Raw genomic sequence first — 16,288 nt, 5'->3', positions numbered from 1 at the left:
GCATTGTCACCCTCAGGAGCCATCCACCTCCTCAGAGTCCGCATATCTGGACACTACGCTCCAGGGACCAATCCTCTTGTCTTACCCCCGCCCCCCCAGTGTGTAGCCACCCATGCTCCCAGAGTGTGTCACCAGCTTTTTACCTGGGTGCGGGAAATCAAACCCAGGTTTGGCAAGTACTTTACCAACTGAGCCAACCCTAATCCCGTTAAACTGTCTCCCCCTAGACCTGACACAGGCTACTTAGTAACACATCTTGGAAATAGGACACAGATATGGATTAGAAAACTAGGCTTCTTACAATGGTCTGTTAACAAAATGTAACATGTTTTCACTTCCAAAGGATAGTTTGGGAAAGGTTCCAGGCAAGACCTTATTAACTGAGGCAGGAAAAAAAAACATTCTCAGAAAATGTCATTGTTTAAATACACTCTATTTTTATTTTATCTTAAAATAGTTTAACCTTTATGCTACAGACTTATTTCAAAAAACAAAATCTTATCTTGCACCAAAAAATATATATATAACACTCTGTTTATTTTTTTCTCCAAAGACCATTAAATACTAAATGGAAACAAAACCTAAATAATGATGTAAAGAACCAAATTTCATTTACAAACTTGAGTTGCACATTTGGAAACATTACTTCTACGCAATGATTTGTCGTCACTGCATCAAGTCCACGCTCAGTCCAGCAACAGCAGGTCTGTGAACACCAAGTGCACTGGGTCCTAGCCACACAATGGCTGACAATTCATGTTCAAGGTAAGAAGAGCAAAAGAGCCAACGACCTTTGCACTCTTTAAAGAACAAAGCAACAACAAACGCATTTCCTCGTTTCCAGTGATTTTTTTTAAGATCGCTACCCTTTGAAATTTGTTAGAGAATAAGTAGTGTTTTAAATAAAAAGAAAAAATACAACAGCATTGAACTAAAATACGTGATTATTTTAAACAAACAGTGCACAGTCTGAGGAAGTTTGGTTAGGGTGCAATAGTTTTATATACACATGGAAGTCACATCACACACATATGGGACAACAGGAATTGGGGCTCGGCTCTTTGCCTTTTTAAAAAAAAGGGGAAAAAAGTCAAAACTAAGACTAAACTGTGCCCCAGGCTTTTGCAAGCCTTGTGACACAATGACAAAAGAAGCAGGCAACATCTGTCTTAAATTCCTTGTGGTGCTAGTTTGCTAACAGTAGGTGAACGAATGACTGAGCTGGCAAACTGGGCAGGTCATGCTAAGAGCTGTGCTGACAAACGCATGCTAGGACTAATCCCTTGCCACTGACATCATCCAGTCAGTCTACAACCTTCCTAATGCTGCAGCCCTGTGAAAGAGCCATTCACCCCCAAAGGGGTCACGACCCACAAGTGAGAACCACTGCTCTGTAGCTGCAGAGCCGACACAGTGACAAACAGCCAGGCTTCTGCTTCTGCTTCTGCTTCTTCAGATTGGAGGGGAAGGGAATCGATCACATTTGTGGCATAAAGCAATCTGTGATCCCACTGTCTCCCTCACACAATGTCTTGGCAAAGCATAAAGAACTCCTTATGGTACCAAATGTAAAGGTTTGATTAGCAAACAATACTTTTAAAGAAATTTCAAATGTTCTAAGAGTTGTATGTCACAGAATTTGTAACACCTTGCCACAAACCACATTTCCACTCTCCTAGATGTAGTAATAACCAAGGAGTTCAACTGCCCTCTTAATTAGGCATCAGACGGGAAAGTCCCATACTTGCTAGAGAGAGCAGACTGCTTCAAGCGTGCCTTCGCTTCCTTGCATATTACTGTCTAACTCTCCATTCCGGTGCACCAAGTCAAGTAGTCAGGGTCATGTATCAGGAGTATCTGTGTGCAACCTAAGATAAAAGGCCAGAAAAGAGTTTGGCTGCAACTCCATTCTGTCCCCAGTCCACAGTACACCCAAAGACAGGGGATGGCTAAATAAAATGTCAAGGGAAACCACCTGCTATATAGACTTGAACAAAACATTATTAACATGAAAATAAGTAATGCAAAAACATTCTTTAAAGTGGGGCTGTGCCCTGACACTGGGGAAGAGAGAGATAAGCTGCAAAAACTTCAAGTCATACCCTCCACTGTATTCTCTTACCAATGATTTTCTGGAAAACATAGACCAGAAATTATGCTTCTCCTTTGTTGAGTATTTTAATTCAAGTAAAAAAAAAAAAAACAAAACAAAAAACTGTGTAACAGTAAAACTCAATAAATTAATCCTAAAGCAAGATGTGAAAGTCCAAAGATATACCAGCAGTGAGTTTTCAGAAGCTCTGTTTAGCTCTGGCCTCTGGGTCTTTGGTTTCTATCTAGGATTGTGGCCAGGTGAGAGTGATCAATGCACTACAACTGGAGATTCATGATTTTAAAACCTAGTGAGTAGTATAGCCATAGACTGCAGGGGAAATGAGCAGCTGGTGAGCAGAGGGCAGGACATCGCCCGAGAGGATCAACGAGCAGGTGCTCAAAAACGCCCTCCAGGAGGAGTCTACAGAAGAACTCAATTAACAAGGAGAAGAATGAATGAACTTGTATTTGTGTAAAGAAAAAGAAAGGCCAGGCAGATGGAGCCAGGCAGACTCATGCAGGAGCATGCAGGCAGGCTGTGCCTCATTCCTCTCAGGCCTCCACAGCATCGACCCTGCACAGTGCTGGATGCAGAGTGGGTCCCTGGTCAGTGTGTGTGCACTGAATGAAAATGGCGGGTCTCACCCTGTACTGAGGAAGAGACACCAAGGCGTTTGAAGAGGGAGGCAAAAGGACATAGCAACACCGCACGTAACAATGAAAACAGAAGCAGAAACAAAAACACGTGAAGTCTTCCAGGCCAATATTACTTCACTCCCCCTGTGCACAATACAGCGTGTTCTAATTCTAGGTATTGCTTTTTAAAAGTACTTCACTAGTAACTACAACATTATAGGGAAAGGGTAGTACTGATGCGACAGAGTTCCTCCGCTGGCATTTCCTAAATTCCCTGAAGTTTCTATTACCTGTTCTAATGCTTTAAACTGTGCGACTTACAGTACTGTCGATGTGCTTTGCATCCGATTCCTTACAATATATTTTGATTTCTCTTGAATACATACTTTTAGGAGGCAGAGAAGAAAACTTACAAACACAGCCTGGGGTCCAGTTAAACAGTGGTCGCACCCTCTCTGGAGCAACCAGATGTGAGGAAAGGCACTGTCTGCTCAGATTTGCAAGTGCCTACAGACTTTGATGCCACTCTGCCTTTTACAGCCTTCCTACTTGAGTAACAGATTTCCATGTCTGCTTACTGTTTGAATAAACCAGGAGGGAAACGTTGGAAGATACAGATTTCCCACTGATCTCTCAATGCACTCTTCAGATATCCAGAAAATCTCCAAGAATTAGGAATTATTGCAACAAAGAGACCAACTGAGTCCCCTTAATAGTATTTGGAAATAAAAGGGGCATTTCAAATATCTGTGTTGTGGCAAACAAGGAGCTGTCAGGAAAGAGGGCAGAAGAAGTAAGCTAAAGAAAAATATATTTTATAACACTTCTGTCCTCCACATCTAAGGAAGGGGTTTCTAAATGCACATGCCCTACCAGGCGCCAATGAGGAGAACCTGACTCATCTGTGTGCAAATGCCCGAGACCAGGAGTGACAATGAGGTGACAGAGAGTGGTCACATCTAGATATTAATTTCATTATACAGAAAAATAAATATGAGATTCAAAACCTGAAATCCATTTTGTCTAGTAAGTAAAATATTATTCTAAATGGAGGGTGACTTTAAGGTAGATCACCAAGCAAAATGAAGCTGTCTAATAAAATCCACCATTCTCATATTGTTATTGAGGAAAAGAAAAATTATTTCTCTGTGCTGTTATTTTCCTAAGTGAATTATTTTAATAAAAGGGGGAGCTACCATGAATTTCCATCCCACAAATGCCACAAACAGCTTAGGAAGCTGAAGCTATGAAATGAGCCTCCCTGTCACGGAGAGGAGGGCTGGAAGGATCAGTGCAGACAGTGACAGTCCACTACAGAAGGTATTTACGCCTGCCATCCTCATCCAAGGTAAGGTCGACCACCTCTGCTGGCGAAGCCCACGTCTGCTGGGGGGTCACAGCAGTCCATGACTGTGTTGGCCGGGAGCCCACGTACTGCGTGCCCGAGCCATGCTTCCAGGAAGAAACGCTCTGGATCACACCTCCTCGGGGGTGAGCACACCTGCAGGGTGAGAATGAGGTCCGGTTAATCGCACCACGAGAACCACGAGATAGCATGACCTTAGCTGTGCTGATTACACTGTGTCAGTCCTACTATGCAAGTTCACAACGCCCATCAGTGCCTTTTCCTCACCCGCCTCTCCCTCCTTCCCACCCCTCTCAGGTTAGCCTTTAAGACTGACTGAGGGCTCCAGTCAGTTACTGACAACAGGGAAGAGGACTTTCTCTGGACTCGCTTAAATCTCTGGAATTCCTATGGTAGGAAAACAGAAATTCTCCACAGAAGGAACCACCTTAGTTGAGACAACAAGAAAAATGGGTAAAATCTGCTTGCAAAAAAGTTCTGTAACACAATTAAATAACCGTTATTTTTAAAGTAAGAATGACACATTTACAGGTTGTATTTCTAAGACTGTGTGGGAACTACGCCTTGCCTTACACTGTGGCTCAGTGAAAGGAGCAAGGCTGAGGGCCTCAGTTTACAGCATACTGGAGGGAGGAAGTACTCCGCTGATCTCCTGGTGAACCTCAGAAACACCAGCATGAACTTCATATTCTAGGCGAATGATGAGACCGGAGCCTCCCCAGGGAAGCCCAAGAGAAGTCGTGACTCAAGCAAGAAAGGCAGAGGCTGGAGCTCTAAGGGCGCATGGGAAACTACTGTCCTCACGTAGCTCATGTGTGAAACAACAGGCAACACACGTTTTGGCAGTCGACAACCAGAATTCAACTCTCACCGTGTATCGTACACGCAGTAGTAATAAGGGCTGAGAAAACCTTGCTTTTAAACCATACGCCTCCCAAAGTTACGCACGCACTCTCTCAAAGGCTGGCCTGCCAGACAACCGAGAGAAAGGCCTGTGGTAGGGCGGGACTTTTATGTGGTTTGTTCTTCTTTTGGACAAGGTTTTCTACATATCCTTACTGGCCCTAAACTGACTATGTATCATAATTGACCTTGAAGTCATACTAATGCTCCTGCCTCATCCTCATGAGTGTTAGAATTACAGGGGTGGGCTCCCATACCTGCTCTGAACCCACATCTCTTATATATCAGCTCGGAAATGGGCTGCATAGCTTCTAAGCTAGAAGACACAATATACTCCACGGCTAGCTAGTGGAAGTACTAAGTAAGGACCGCACAGCACAGGGTCCAGGCCAAGTCCTCCGACATCTAAGTAAACACAGACTAAGGTCTGTGAAGTGGAAACTGTCTGGGAGGTAAAGAGTTTAGGCTAAGGGTGTCCTGTTTTTGATGACTAGACACAAAAGGACTACTAACTTTCCTAAGCAGTTTTATATATCATCTAACTGAACAATCCAAAAACCTGACATGGAATACATTTTTTTACAGATGAAACCATGCTTAAGGCGGTGACAGGATTTACCCTGGTCACAATATTTTATGTGTCAGGTCAAGGAACTTTGAGGCAAGTCATGTAAGTAAAATGAACCATCTAAAAGTATGATGTTCTCTAAAACTTCAAGAACTCATTAGCACAGCACTCTGACTACAGTAAGCCAACTAGAAAATTGGTAAAAATTCAGGAACTAAGTAGCCATCAAGACAGTCAACGTCATCTTTGGCAGAATTCCTAGAACCTGTGAACCATGGGGTGTAACGTGCACTGCCACTCTCCCTGAGGAGTCACGGGCAGCGGCCTAAAGGGATCAGATCTAATCTGCACTTTATAGAAGAGGATGGAAAGCGACTTAAGTACAGACCTACAGAAAATCCCACCTCCACTCAGGCTTACTGCCCTCCGCTGACCACTGAAATGCTACTCTATGGAGCCACAGGAATGCTGCCCAGCCTCGGGAGTATTTGTTAAACATCCAAAGAGATTCTAGCAAAGAATTTGGTCTAGGAGCAGGGAGTAAGAGTGAAAGCCTGCATTTCCTACCGAAGTGAAGAACCAGAGCCAGAGCCAGAGCCAGAGCCAGAGCCAGAGCCAGAGCCAGAGCCAGAGCCAGAGCCAGAGCCAGAGCCAGAGCCAGAGCCAGACAGACGGACTTAACTCTAAACCAGTCACTGCTGTGCCCGGTACAGGCAGCGCCAGTCACCACACGGATAAAGGGGAGGCAGGACTTCTCCACTGGAGCCCCTAAAAGAACAATGGATGAGATCAAGCCCGGATCTCCTGGGTCTGTCTTCAGAATTTAAAACTCTCTGGTCCAACACTTTCCTGATTTGTCTCAAGTCAGGTTTCTATTCCTGCACAAGCATCAGGACCCAGAAGCAAGTTGGGGAGGAAAGGGTTTATTCAGCTCACACTTCCACACTGCTGTTCATCACCAAAGGAAGTCAGGACAGGGACCCAAGCAGGTCAGGAAGCAGGAGCTGAGGCAGAGGCCATGGAGGGATGTTGCTTACTGACTTGCGTCCCCTGGCTTGCTCAGCTTGCTTCTCTTATAGAACCCAAGACCACCAAGACAGTTACAGCTCGAAGACTAGTTCCCAAAGAGAACCACCATAAACTGCACAGTCCCATTGAAAGGTGCCATTCTGCCCTTCAGAAATTTCAAAGGCAAAAGTGAAACAAACCAGCTTCTAGAAGGCAAGTTTTAGATGATCAGTTCTACACAACAATCCAGGCAGCACAAAATAGAATAAATTACCCCTAAGACTCAAGTTGGGGGGCTAACAGGGCTTATTTCTCTTACAGGACCCAAGTTCAGTTCCTAGCACCCACTCTGGGTGGCTTTACAAGTTTTAATTCCGGCTCCAAGGAATCTGACACCTCTGTCCTCTGGTGGCACCCGTACTCCTGAATCCCCACCCACACACACACACAGACACACACACACACACACAGTTAACAACAAACATTTTCAAGAGAATGCCTGTCTACAGTGTTTGTTGGCTACTTAAATATGAACAGCCTGCAAAAATTAAGGTGTACATTATGATTTATATAGCCAAGAAACGAATGAAATACAGTGAGGCTTTTTTCTTCCTTACAGTGAAATCAGGGAGGGAAGAAAGAGAAAGGGAGAGGAGAGGAGAGGGAGAGAATCTGTGAATACGGAGGGGTAGGGTTACTGTATGTTCACGTAGGCCAGCAGACAACTTTAGCAATCTTCCCTGACTGCTTCTCTAATAGTTACACACACACACACACACACACACACACACACACACACACACACACACACACACACACACACACACACACCTCACCCACATGGTCTGGGCTGGCTGGCCAGTGAACTTGGAGCTTGGGTTAGACCTGCTGCTGGGATCAGAAAGCCATCCTCCCTCATGCTTGGTACCACAGGCACTTAACCAAGAGAGCCGCCTCCCAGCCCAGTAACTTTCTGTATAGTACAGAGAGCAGGCTGGTGCTGGAGAAACGGTTCAACTGCAGTCCTCCCAGCCCAGTAACTTTCTGTATAGTACAGAGAGCAGGCTGGTGCTGGAGAAACGGTTCAACTGCAGTGTAAAGTGGTGCGTACTAGAGAAATAATTTATAATGTATAACAACGGGGATGGAAATTTTCCAGAGGGTAATTTTTCATGCAGTAAGGCTGCAGTGGTTTTTATAAGCTCCATAGAGTTACTGTTAAGGCTCAAAATTTTGAGGCATTAAAATAAAAAGCAATTTTCATGCATGAATCCATACACTTTTCTGTATTATGAAAGGCATGGGGCAGGTGGGGAGCATACTTGGCTGGGTTCTAATTGACCCAGTCCAATTCTAGTGCAGACATAGGCTGCACACATCTACCCAGGACCCCGTAACCCATCAGACGACCCTGAGGTACAGTTTGAAGAAGTTTTTGATTCTGCTTTGACACGGTCTCACGTTATAGTCAGACTATTGTGCCTCAGTGCTCGAGTACTTGTTATTATGGGTAGATGGCACCATGCCTAAGATATTTTTAATTTTAAAATTAAAAAAATCTTCAGACCTCATTTGTAAAAATTCTAGAAAAAACATAAACAGTAAAATCTGATAGAATTTATTCCTCATTCGCTGGAGCCAACAGGGGAGACTCCAGCTGCACGACACTGACTTTCCACAGTACAGCCCTGCCAACCAATCGCTGATAGGTGTACTCTCTGTCCTGAGAAAGCAAAGTACCTAGCTCTTCTTCTCCACAGCAACAAAGCTCATCCTGTGGTTTTTAGGGAGATGTTAGTTCCCTTCCCTGTTCTAGTTTAGTTTTGGTGTTAGTGACTGGTTCCACGAAAAGCAGCACTGTGGGCAGTAAGCCATCTCAAGAAACCATCAGTGAGGCTGGTGGAGGAAAGGGGGAAAGAGGAAAAATAGAGAAAAACAGTGGCATGAAGGCCGAACCATCTACCAAGACTAACATGGGCTAGAAGAGCTGACGTCTGCATCTTATAAGCACAGAACAGGCTGTGGACTGAACTGTCCAAGGCCACCATGAACAAAGCACTCAGCCACTATTAATCCAGAGAGCACACTTTCTATCTGTGGTCAGATAAAACCCACATCACAAGGTCCAGTGTGGTTTCCGTGCCAGCCTGGCCTACAAAGCAAGTTCCAGATCAGCCAAGGCTAGTTATGAAGTGAAAGCCAGGATCAATAATGCATAATAAATAAATTAGGTAGGTAGGTAGGTAGGCAGACAGACAGACAGACAGACAGAAGACAGAATTCCTGATTTATTTATTTATTTTTTTAGAAAAAGGACCTTAGTAAGCAAGAAAAGCAACCTCATTGAACAGGCACATCATGAAGCACAAAAGCCAAACAGGGAGAATGGCACCCAACACAAGCAGAGCAATATGATCCCACAGAGAACAACTCAAAGAGCAAATCTGACTTCCTAAAATTCTCAGAACACCCATGACTATGTAGAATAACAAACGCAAAGAGAAGGGGGAGGGGGACTGGATCCAAACCAAGTATCTACACGTGCAAACAAAAGAACACAAAGGGCCAGCACCTAAAGCCGTTCCCCAGGGATGACCTCACCAGGAGCTTCACTGCTTCATAACTGCAACCCAAGACCTGTAACCAGGAACTCCTAGATGAGAGACAGGCAGGCGAAGGAGCAGCTCTGACCACCAGGAAAGCCTCCTCTGTGGGCCTCTCAGTTTGAATCCCGTGCAGGAGTGCAGCTCACCTAGCGACTCCTGCAGAAACTACTTTTAGAACAACAGAGCAATCATGTGAGACCACGGGCCTCAGTGCTGGATCCAAAGGACAATATAAAAGATAACCTCGAAATCAAAGTTTTTCCTGTCAAGTCTCCAACAGAATCCACAAACGGTTTCTCCCTCCAGTTCAAGTCAATGGATATAAGAACGCACAACTTGTGCTGCAAGGCCTCTAAGAAAAGGTCCTTGGAGGTAAGACAGTCACAATGTGACCTAAGTCACACGACTCATTCAAGAAATAGCCCAAGCAGTCTCAATAAACCTGGACCCCCGAGATCTCTCACACACTGGATCACCAACCAGGCAGCAGACGCCAGCTGAGATGAGGCCCCCAACACATAACAGCAGAGGACTCCAGGTCTGGGTTCAGTCAGAGAAGATGCACCTAACCCTCAAGAGACTGGAGGCCCAAGGGAATTTAGAGGACTGGTGGGGTGGGTGGGGTGGGGACATCCTCCTGGAGACATCCTCCTTTGGGAAGGAGGTATGGGATGTGGAACAGTCAGAGTGGACCGGGAGGGGAATAAAATCTGGAGTGTAAAAATAAACAGACAGACAGACAGACAGACAGACAGACAGACAGACAGACAGAAGAAATAGCACAAAATAGGTACAGAACAAGATGACAGTCTAGACCTGTTGTACTGGCTGCTTCTGTGTGCCAACTTGACACAAGCTGGAGTTATCACAGAGAAAGGAGCCTCCCTTGAGGAAATGCCTCCATGAGACCCAGCTGTAAGGCATTTTCTCAATTAGTGATCAAGGAGGGAGGGCCCAGCCCATTGTGGGTGGTGCCATCCCTGGGCTGGTGGTACTGGGTTCTATAAGAGAGCAAGCTGAGCAAGCCAGGGGAAGCAAGCCAGTAAGTAACATCCCTCCATGGCCTCTGCATCAGCTCCTGCTTCCTGACCTGCTTGAGCTCCAGTCCTGACTTCCTTTGGTGATGAACAGCAACGCGGAAGTGTAAGCTGAATAAACCCTTTCCTGCCCCACTTGCTTCTTGGTCATGATGTTTGTGCAGGGATAGAAACCCTGACTAAGACACTTATAGGTCTCGGCCTGTGAGTTGTGAACAATTTGAGGGTAAATGAATGACCCTTTCACAGGGGTTGCCTAAAACCACAGGACTGTCTGCATCAGATATTATATTAGGATTCATAACATTAGCAGAATTAGTTATGAGGCAGCAATGGAAGCCCTGGGTTAAAGGGTTTCAGCATTAGAAAGATGGGGAACCACTCATCTAGACCAGATACTGATGTTCAGAAGGGCAGACCAGAGATGGTGTCTACACACAAATGAGTTAGGGGTAAGGAAGCTCTGGAATTTAAATTAAATGTTTTTCATGATAAAACGGATCCCAGACACCAAAACGTTGGTTGTAGGGCCAGGAGCTGGGGCTGGAGAGAAAGGGGGCGGGGGGGGGAGGGGGGCGCTCAGCAGTTGAGAGCAGTTGTTGCTTTGGCAGAGGACGTGGGTTCATTTACAACCATCCATAACCCTACCTCCAGGGACCTGAAGCCTCCTGACCTCGGCAGCACTGAACATGAATGTGGTATGCACACGCACATGCAGGTGAGACACATAAAAACATGAATGTGGTATGCACACGCACATGCAGGTGAGACACATAAAAACATGAATGTGGTATGCACACGCACATGCAGGTGAGACACATAAAAACATGAATAAGTCTTTTTTAAAAAGTTGTTAAAGGAAGCTAGAAATTTCATGATGAAAGAAAAGTTGAGCAAAGAAACTGAAAAGAAGGCATCTGCCATTTCCTAGAAGAAGGAACAATGAAGCAGGGAGATGTGACAGGGACAGAGGAGAAGTAACTACACCATCTGCCAGCAGGGTATCATAGCAGGAAACCTGAAATCCCAAAGACGGGAGGGAGGGAGGGGAGGGGGAGGGAGGGAGGAGGAGGAGGGAGGAGGGAGGAGGGGGGAGGAGGGAAGAGGGAGGAGGGAGGAGGAGGGAGGGAGGGGGGGGGAGGGAGAGGGAGAGGGAGAGGGGAGGAGAGGAAGAAGGGGAAGAAGAAGGGGGGGGAGGGGGAGGAGGAGGGGGAGGAGGAGGGGAGGAGGGAGGGGGGAGGAGGAGGGAAGGAAGGAGGAGGAGGAGGAAGATCCTAACACAGAATTTTTAAAGGAATAGGTCTTTTAAGATAATATAAGAAATAAACCAATGGCAAACACATGTTAAATAAGGGGAGGGAAAAAAATCAGTAGTTCTTTCTTCCTAATCTAATGAGAAAATCAGATTAAAAAGAGGAAAAATTCTCCTCATACGAGAATTTATGAGGAATTTTTTTATTAAGTCATGAAAAGAAGAAATGACAAAGACAAAAGTAGAAACCTCATCTCCCCCAGGCAGGGAAAGCAACTGTGAAAGCAGAAGTGAGAAAGGAAGTCCACAGGCACGCATCTGGCAGAGGACTGGCCGGTGACACCCAGGACCAATGTCCACAGAAGCAGAGCTGCTGTCCCTCTACACTCCATCAGGAAGGGTGAAGAAGCCTGACCAGGTGCCTCAGCTCAGACGCCTGAGAGTCACTGCACTCCACCCGGCCACTTACACTTCTGTCTTTGTGTAAGCTATACATATTAACCTACTAACAAAAGAATAAAATTAGAACAAAGAGCCAGGCGTTCTTAAACAAAGATGGTAATTGTTATGTGCTTCTTTATTAAAACACACACATAGAACTTACTCCTTGGAGAGAAATACTGGTTTTGATAGATGGAATACACAGATTCAAAATGTAAATTCTTGGTTTTTATATAAATGTATTAAGACAAGAAAAATACATTCAGAGGACTACAAACAACTATTTAAAAAGTAAAAATGAGACAGACAGAAGACTGGTGCCTGGGAGCAGCACATATACGTAGCCTAGCTCTCTACTGCTAAGTTACAGCCCCAGCCGTACAAGCAAGCATTTAAGAGGGAGTCAGGTGTGGTGGTGGCACGCACCTTAATTCCAGAGCACTGGAGGCAGAGGCAGATGGATCTCTGTAAGTTCTAAGCCAAGGACAGCCATAAAGACCTTCTGTCTCAAAAAGAAGAGAATGCTCACCTCTGTGGCTGCAGGGCAAAAACCAGCCACATATTACATGCAAAATGAACTAACAATAACTCCACTGGGATAATTTTATGAATTTCTTAAAAATTTAACATGTCATAAAATCATTCCTGCCTAATTATTTTAAAATGTAAAAGGACTAAAGATGACACAGGTTAACAGTTAAGAACACAGAGTGGTCTTCAGAGAGCTGAGTTCAACTCCAAGCATTGACGTGAGCAGCTCAGCACTCTCTAACTCTGTTACTCCGGGTCTGAGGAGCCCAGTGCTTCTGGCTTCCACAGTCACCTGCACTCACACACGAGTACACCCACCCAGACATAATCACACACACTACAACTTTAAACTAAAGATGTAAGAGCTACTCTCAGCTCTCAATACATACAGAGGGCTGTGGCAGGACAGGCTTGGCCTGGAACAGTTTGCTAACTCCTACCTTAAAGAACACCAAACTTTACAAAAACTACCTTCCTAACGGAGCACAATGTTTCACAGATATTTTCTGTTCTAAACCAGCAAGAAGTATGGTGTCAGATGCATGTTCCCCAGTTCTTTGCTCCCAATATATTTCAAAGTAAAGAAAAGATAAAACAAACAAACAAACAAACAAACAAACAAACAAACAAGTGAGCCCCAGGAGAGAGGAGGCAGAACAGCACGCAGATACTTGTTCTTAAGAGCCAGCTGTTTTGGTACCGAGACATTTGTTTAAAAGGGGGTTAAATCAGCAGTAGTTTACACACACCCGACTGGCATGTTCTGTCTGCGTGTCTTAGTTCATGCATATGAATGTTTCGTGTGTGTGTGTGTGTGTGTGTGTGTGTGTGTGTGTGTGTGTGTGTGTGTGTGGTGCCTGCTGAGGTTGGAAGGGGCATTAGTTCACTGGACCTGGAGGGAAGAGTGAGCAGCCACACAGGGGCTGCAAACAGAACCCTGGATCTCTACTAGAGCAGAAAGTGCTCTTAATTACCAAGCCAATTCTCTAGCCCTGAGTAATCTGTTCTTTATATGCAAGCATATGAGATACAAAAAGTATTTATTAACCCAAAGAAAGCTGCAGCCAGGCCAAGAGCTATACCATTTTTATCGCTTATTTTTCTGATTTAAATAAGGTGACAATTTAAAGTACCAGGATACCAGTCACTAACCCACCTTGCATGCTCCTGGACGCCCACAATCTCCACTTCGCTGTCTGAAGAGGCGATGTTAATCTCTTCATTAAGCGGTGCGCTGCCAACCGACGTTTTGTCACTTGCTAGGAATCCTGGATCCAAATGACCTGAGAGGGAGAAGGGGAGAAAGAAACAAAACCGTTTGATCTCTTTAGACAGAGACAGCTTAGTGACAGGTTACTCACCTAGGTTTAAAGCAAGTTAGTCACGGCAAAACCATCACCATGTCAAATAAGCAGGGGAGACACAACTATTATTTTTTTGTTTTCTTCCTTTTCCATTTTTCCTGTATGTGTGTGTGTGTGTGTGTGTGTGTGTGTGTGTGTGTGTGTGTGTGTGTGTATGTGTGTAAGTGTACATGTGTGGGCATACGTGTGCAGACCCCAGGCTGACTTCAGAGCTCAGCGATCTGGCCAGTCTTTTTTTTTTTTTTCCTTTTCTTTTTTTTTCGGAGCTGGGGACCGAACGCAGGGCCTTGCGCTTGCTAGGCAAGTGCTCTACCACTGAGCTAAATCCCCAACCCCGATATGGCCAGTCTTACAGCCAGCTGTCTCCACTGTGGGCTAGGGTTACAGGCAGGTGACGTGGGATTCTGGACTCCATTCTTCACACTTGGATGCTAAGTACTGCCCCCACCACTCAGCCATCTCCTTAGATCCTCTGCCATTTGAAAACAAACTGGGTGAAAAAGGGAATATAAAGGGCTGGAGAGCAGCCCAGCAGTTAATGTTGAGAGCATGTGCAGCTCTTCCACAGAACCCACGTTCAGTTCCCAGCACCCACATCAGCAGCTCACAACAGCCTGCAACTCTAGTTCTAAGAAACCTGACCCTCTCCTCTGGCCTCTACAGGACCCTGAACTCATATATACATACCCATACACACATCATATATTAAAAATAAAACCAGTATCTTTAAAAGAGAAATATAATGCATGGGCATGGCATGTAGCTGTGCTTTCATGTAAGAGACTCAAAGTCTTTTTTATTCTACACTTCTGCTCCTTAGAACAAAAGCTAAACACTTTGACTAGCAATCAATCTAAATATCTATACATAAACTGTGTGTGTGTATATATATATGTGTGTGTGTGTGTGTGTGTGTGTATCACTCTTATATATATAAACTCTGTGTGTGTGTATCACTCTTTATACATAAACTCTATGTGTGTGTGTGTGTGTGTGTGTGTATGTGTGTGTGTGTAACACTCTTATATTTTGCCCCGTAGTGTCCACTTTTAATGACCTGCATAACCACCCAGGTCAATGGGGTAGTTCTCTTCCGCTTATGATCATAGAGCAAAATTCTAAATCAAAAATCTGCAAAGGCATACACAGTAATAAAAGTAACCAAATTAATACTATATGTATACGGGTATGCTTTGTGAAAGACTTAACATGTTTTTTCCCTCTCAAGGAAGGACGAGCTGGCAGAGTCTGATCCCCAAATCCATACAGAAGCAAAGACAAGAGGCAGAAGGAGCGCTGGGATTTGCATGACTGAAACATAAGCTGCACACTGCTGACAACTCTCATTAGACATGACAAGCCACGAGCACTGGAGACAGAAACCTGTTCAAGGCTCTCAGACACAAAGGACTTCTTCACGGGCCTCTCCATAAACTATTCATTACATGGTACAATAAAACGCTTCTAATGTCACAGAGCTGACAGAAAGGTTAATGGCACAACATCAAATCAAAACACATGGCTCTAAGAACAATCCATGTATGAGTGAAAATAATTCAGCTACGTCTCCAGCTCTTAAATATACAATCTTAACTGAACTTTAAATTCCTAGATGGCCAGCAATAAAGTTTGGTGCTAAAAGCATTTATCCCACAAGCTAGACAACCTGAGTTCAGTCCCCAGGAATACAATGGAAGGAGGAATAGATTCCCAGAAATTGTGTTCTCTCTCTTTCTCTCTCTCTCTCTCTCTCTCTCTCTCTCTCTCTCTCTCTCTCTCTCTCTCACACACACACACACACACACACACACTTATTCCTACAAATTAGCACAGTTGCAGTTAACACAAAATTTTGTTTATTCTTTAAGAGATACTTGCATTTAAATATGCTATCAAGCCAGACGGTTATAGTGCATGCCTTTAATCTTAGCACCCGAGGTAGAGGCAAATGGATCTCTGAATTAGAGATCTGGTCTACAGTGAGTTCCAGAACAGCCAGGGATATACAGAGAAACCCTGTCTTGAAACTCCCCCACGAAAAAAAGTTATTGAATATTCTATACTTATCAAAATTTTTACTGAAACTTTATACAAATGAGACCAATGAAAGGAGGACTTTACAGACAGATCACTCTCCCTCCTGTCACGCACGCGCTTCAGTATATCTGTAGGTATCACTGAGAAGTCCTATGTTTTCACGCCCATCAACCTCTTCAGATCACAGATCGCGATGGGAAAGCACAGGCAGCCCCACATCAAAACCTTACAGTGCTTGCAACCTCTACCCCTGCAAACCCATCTTGGAGACTTCTCTCCAAGAGGAAAGGACCTACATAAGTTAAATATTACCACAGTCAACAATGAGCACTACAGTGCTAACATCAACTTGGGAACAGATACACATAACATTTAAAATATAATACATACTATTATAAAAATGTATCGACAGTAAAAAAAAACACTGTCAAAGGAGTCCAGTTTG

The 16,288-nt window shown here is 44.5% G+C and overlaps 1 protein-coding gene across 3 annotated transcripts in view; it reads right to left on the bottom strand.

Annotated features, from left to right (window-relative positions):
• Positions 1 to 414: 414 nt before the first annotated feature.
• C15H18orf25 (chromosome 15 C18orf25 homolog) overlaps positions 415 to 16,288 on the bottom strand; it is an 86,424-nt gene continuing 70,550 nt past the window's right edge. For all 3 annotated transcript variants that reach the window (XM_032885728.1, XM_032885730.1, XM_032885729.1), the window contains 2 exons: positions 13,599 to 13,725; positions 415 to 4,231 (listed from right to left, as the gene is read on the bottom strand). In XM_032885728.1, coding sequence (XP_032741619.1) covers positions 4,042 to 4,231; positions 13,599 to 13,725 — 317 coding nt within the window. In that variant the 3' untranslated portion in view covers positions 415 to 4,041. The remainder of the gene's footprint in view (positions 4,232 to 13,598; positions 13,726 to 16,288) is intronic.

The sequence above is a fragment of the Rattus rattus genome, chromosome 15 (assembly GCF_011064425.1).
Source record: "Rattus rattus isolate New Zealand chromosome 15, Rrattus_CSIRO_v1, whole genome shotgun sequence".
In the NCBI taxonomy this organism is placed as follows: Eukaryota; Metazoa; Chordata; class Mammalia; order Rodentia; family Muridae; genus Rattus; species Rattus rattus.
Note: the sequence above shows the minus strand (reverse complement) of the source record. Positions and strands in the feature narration are given on the sequence as shown.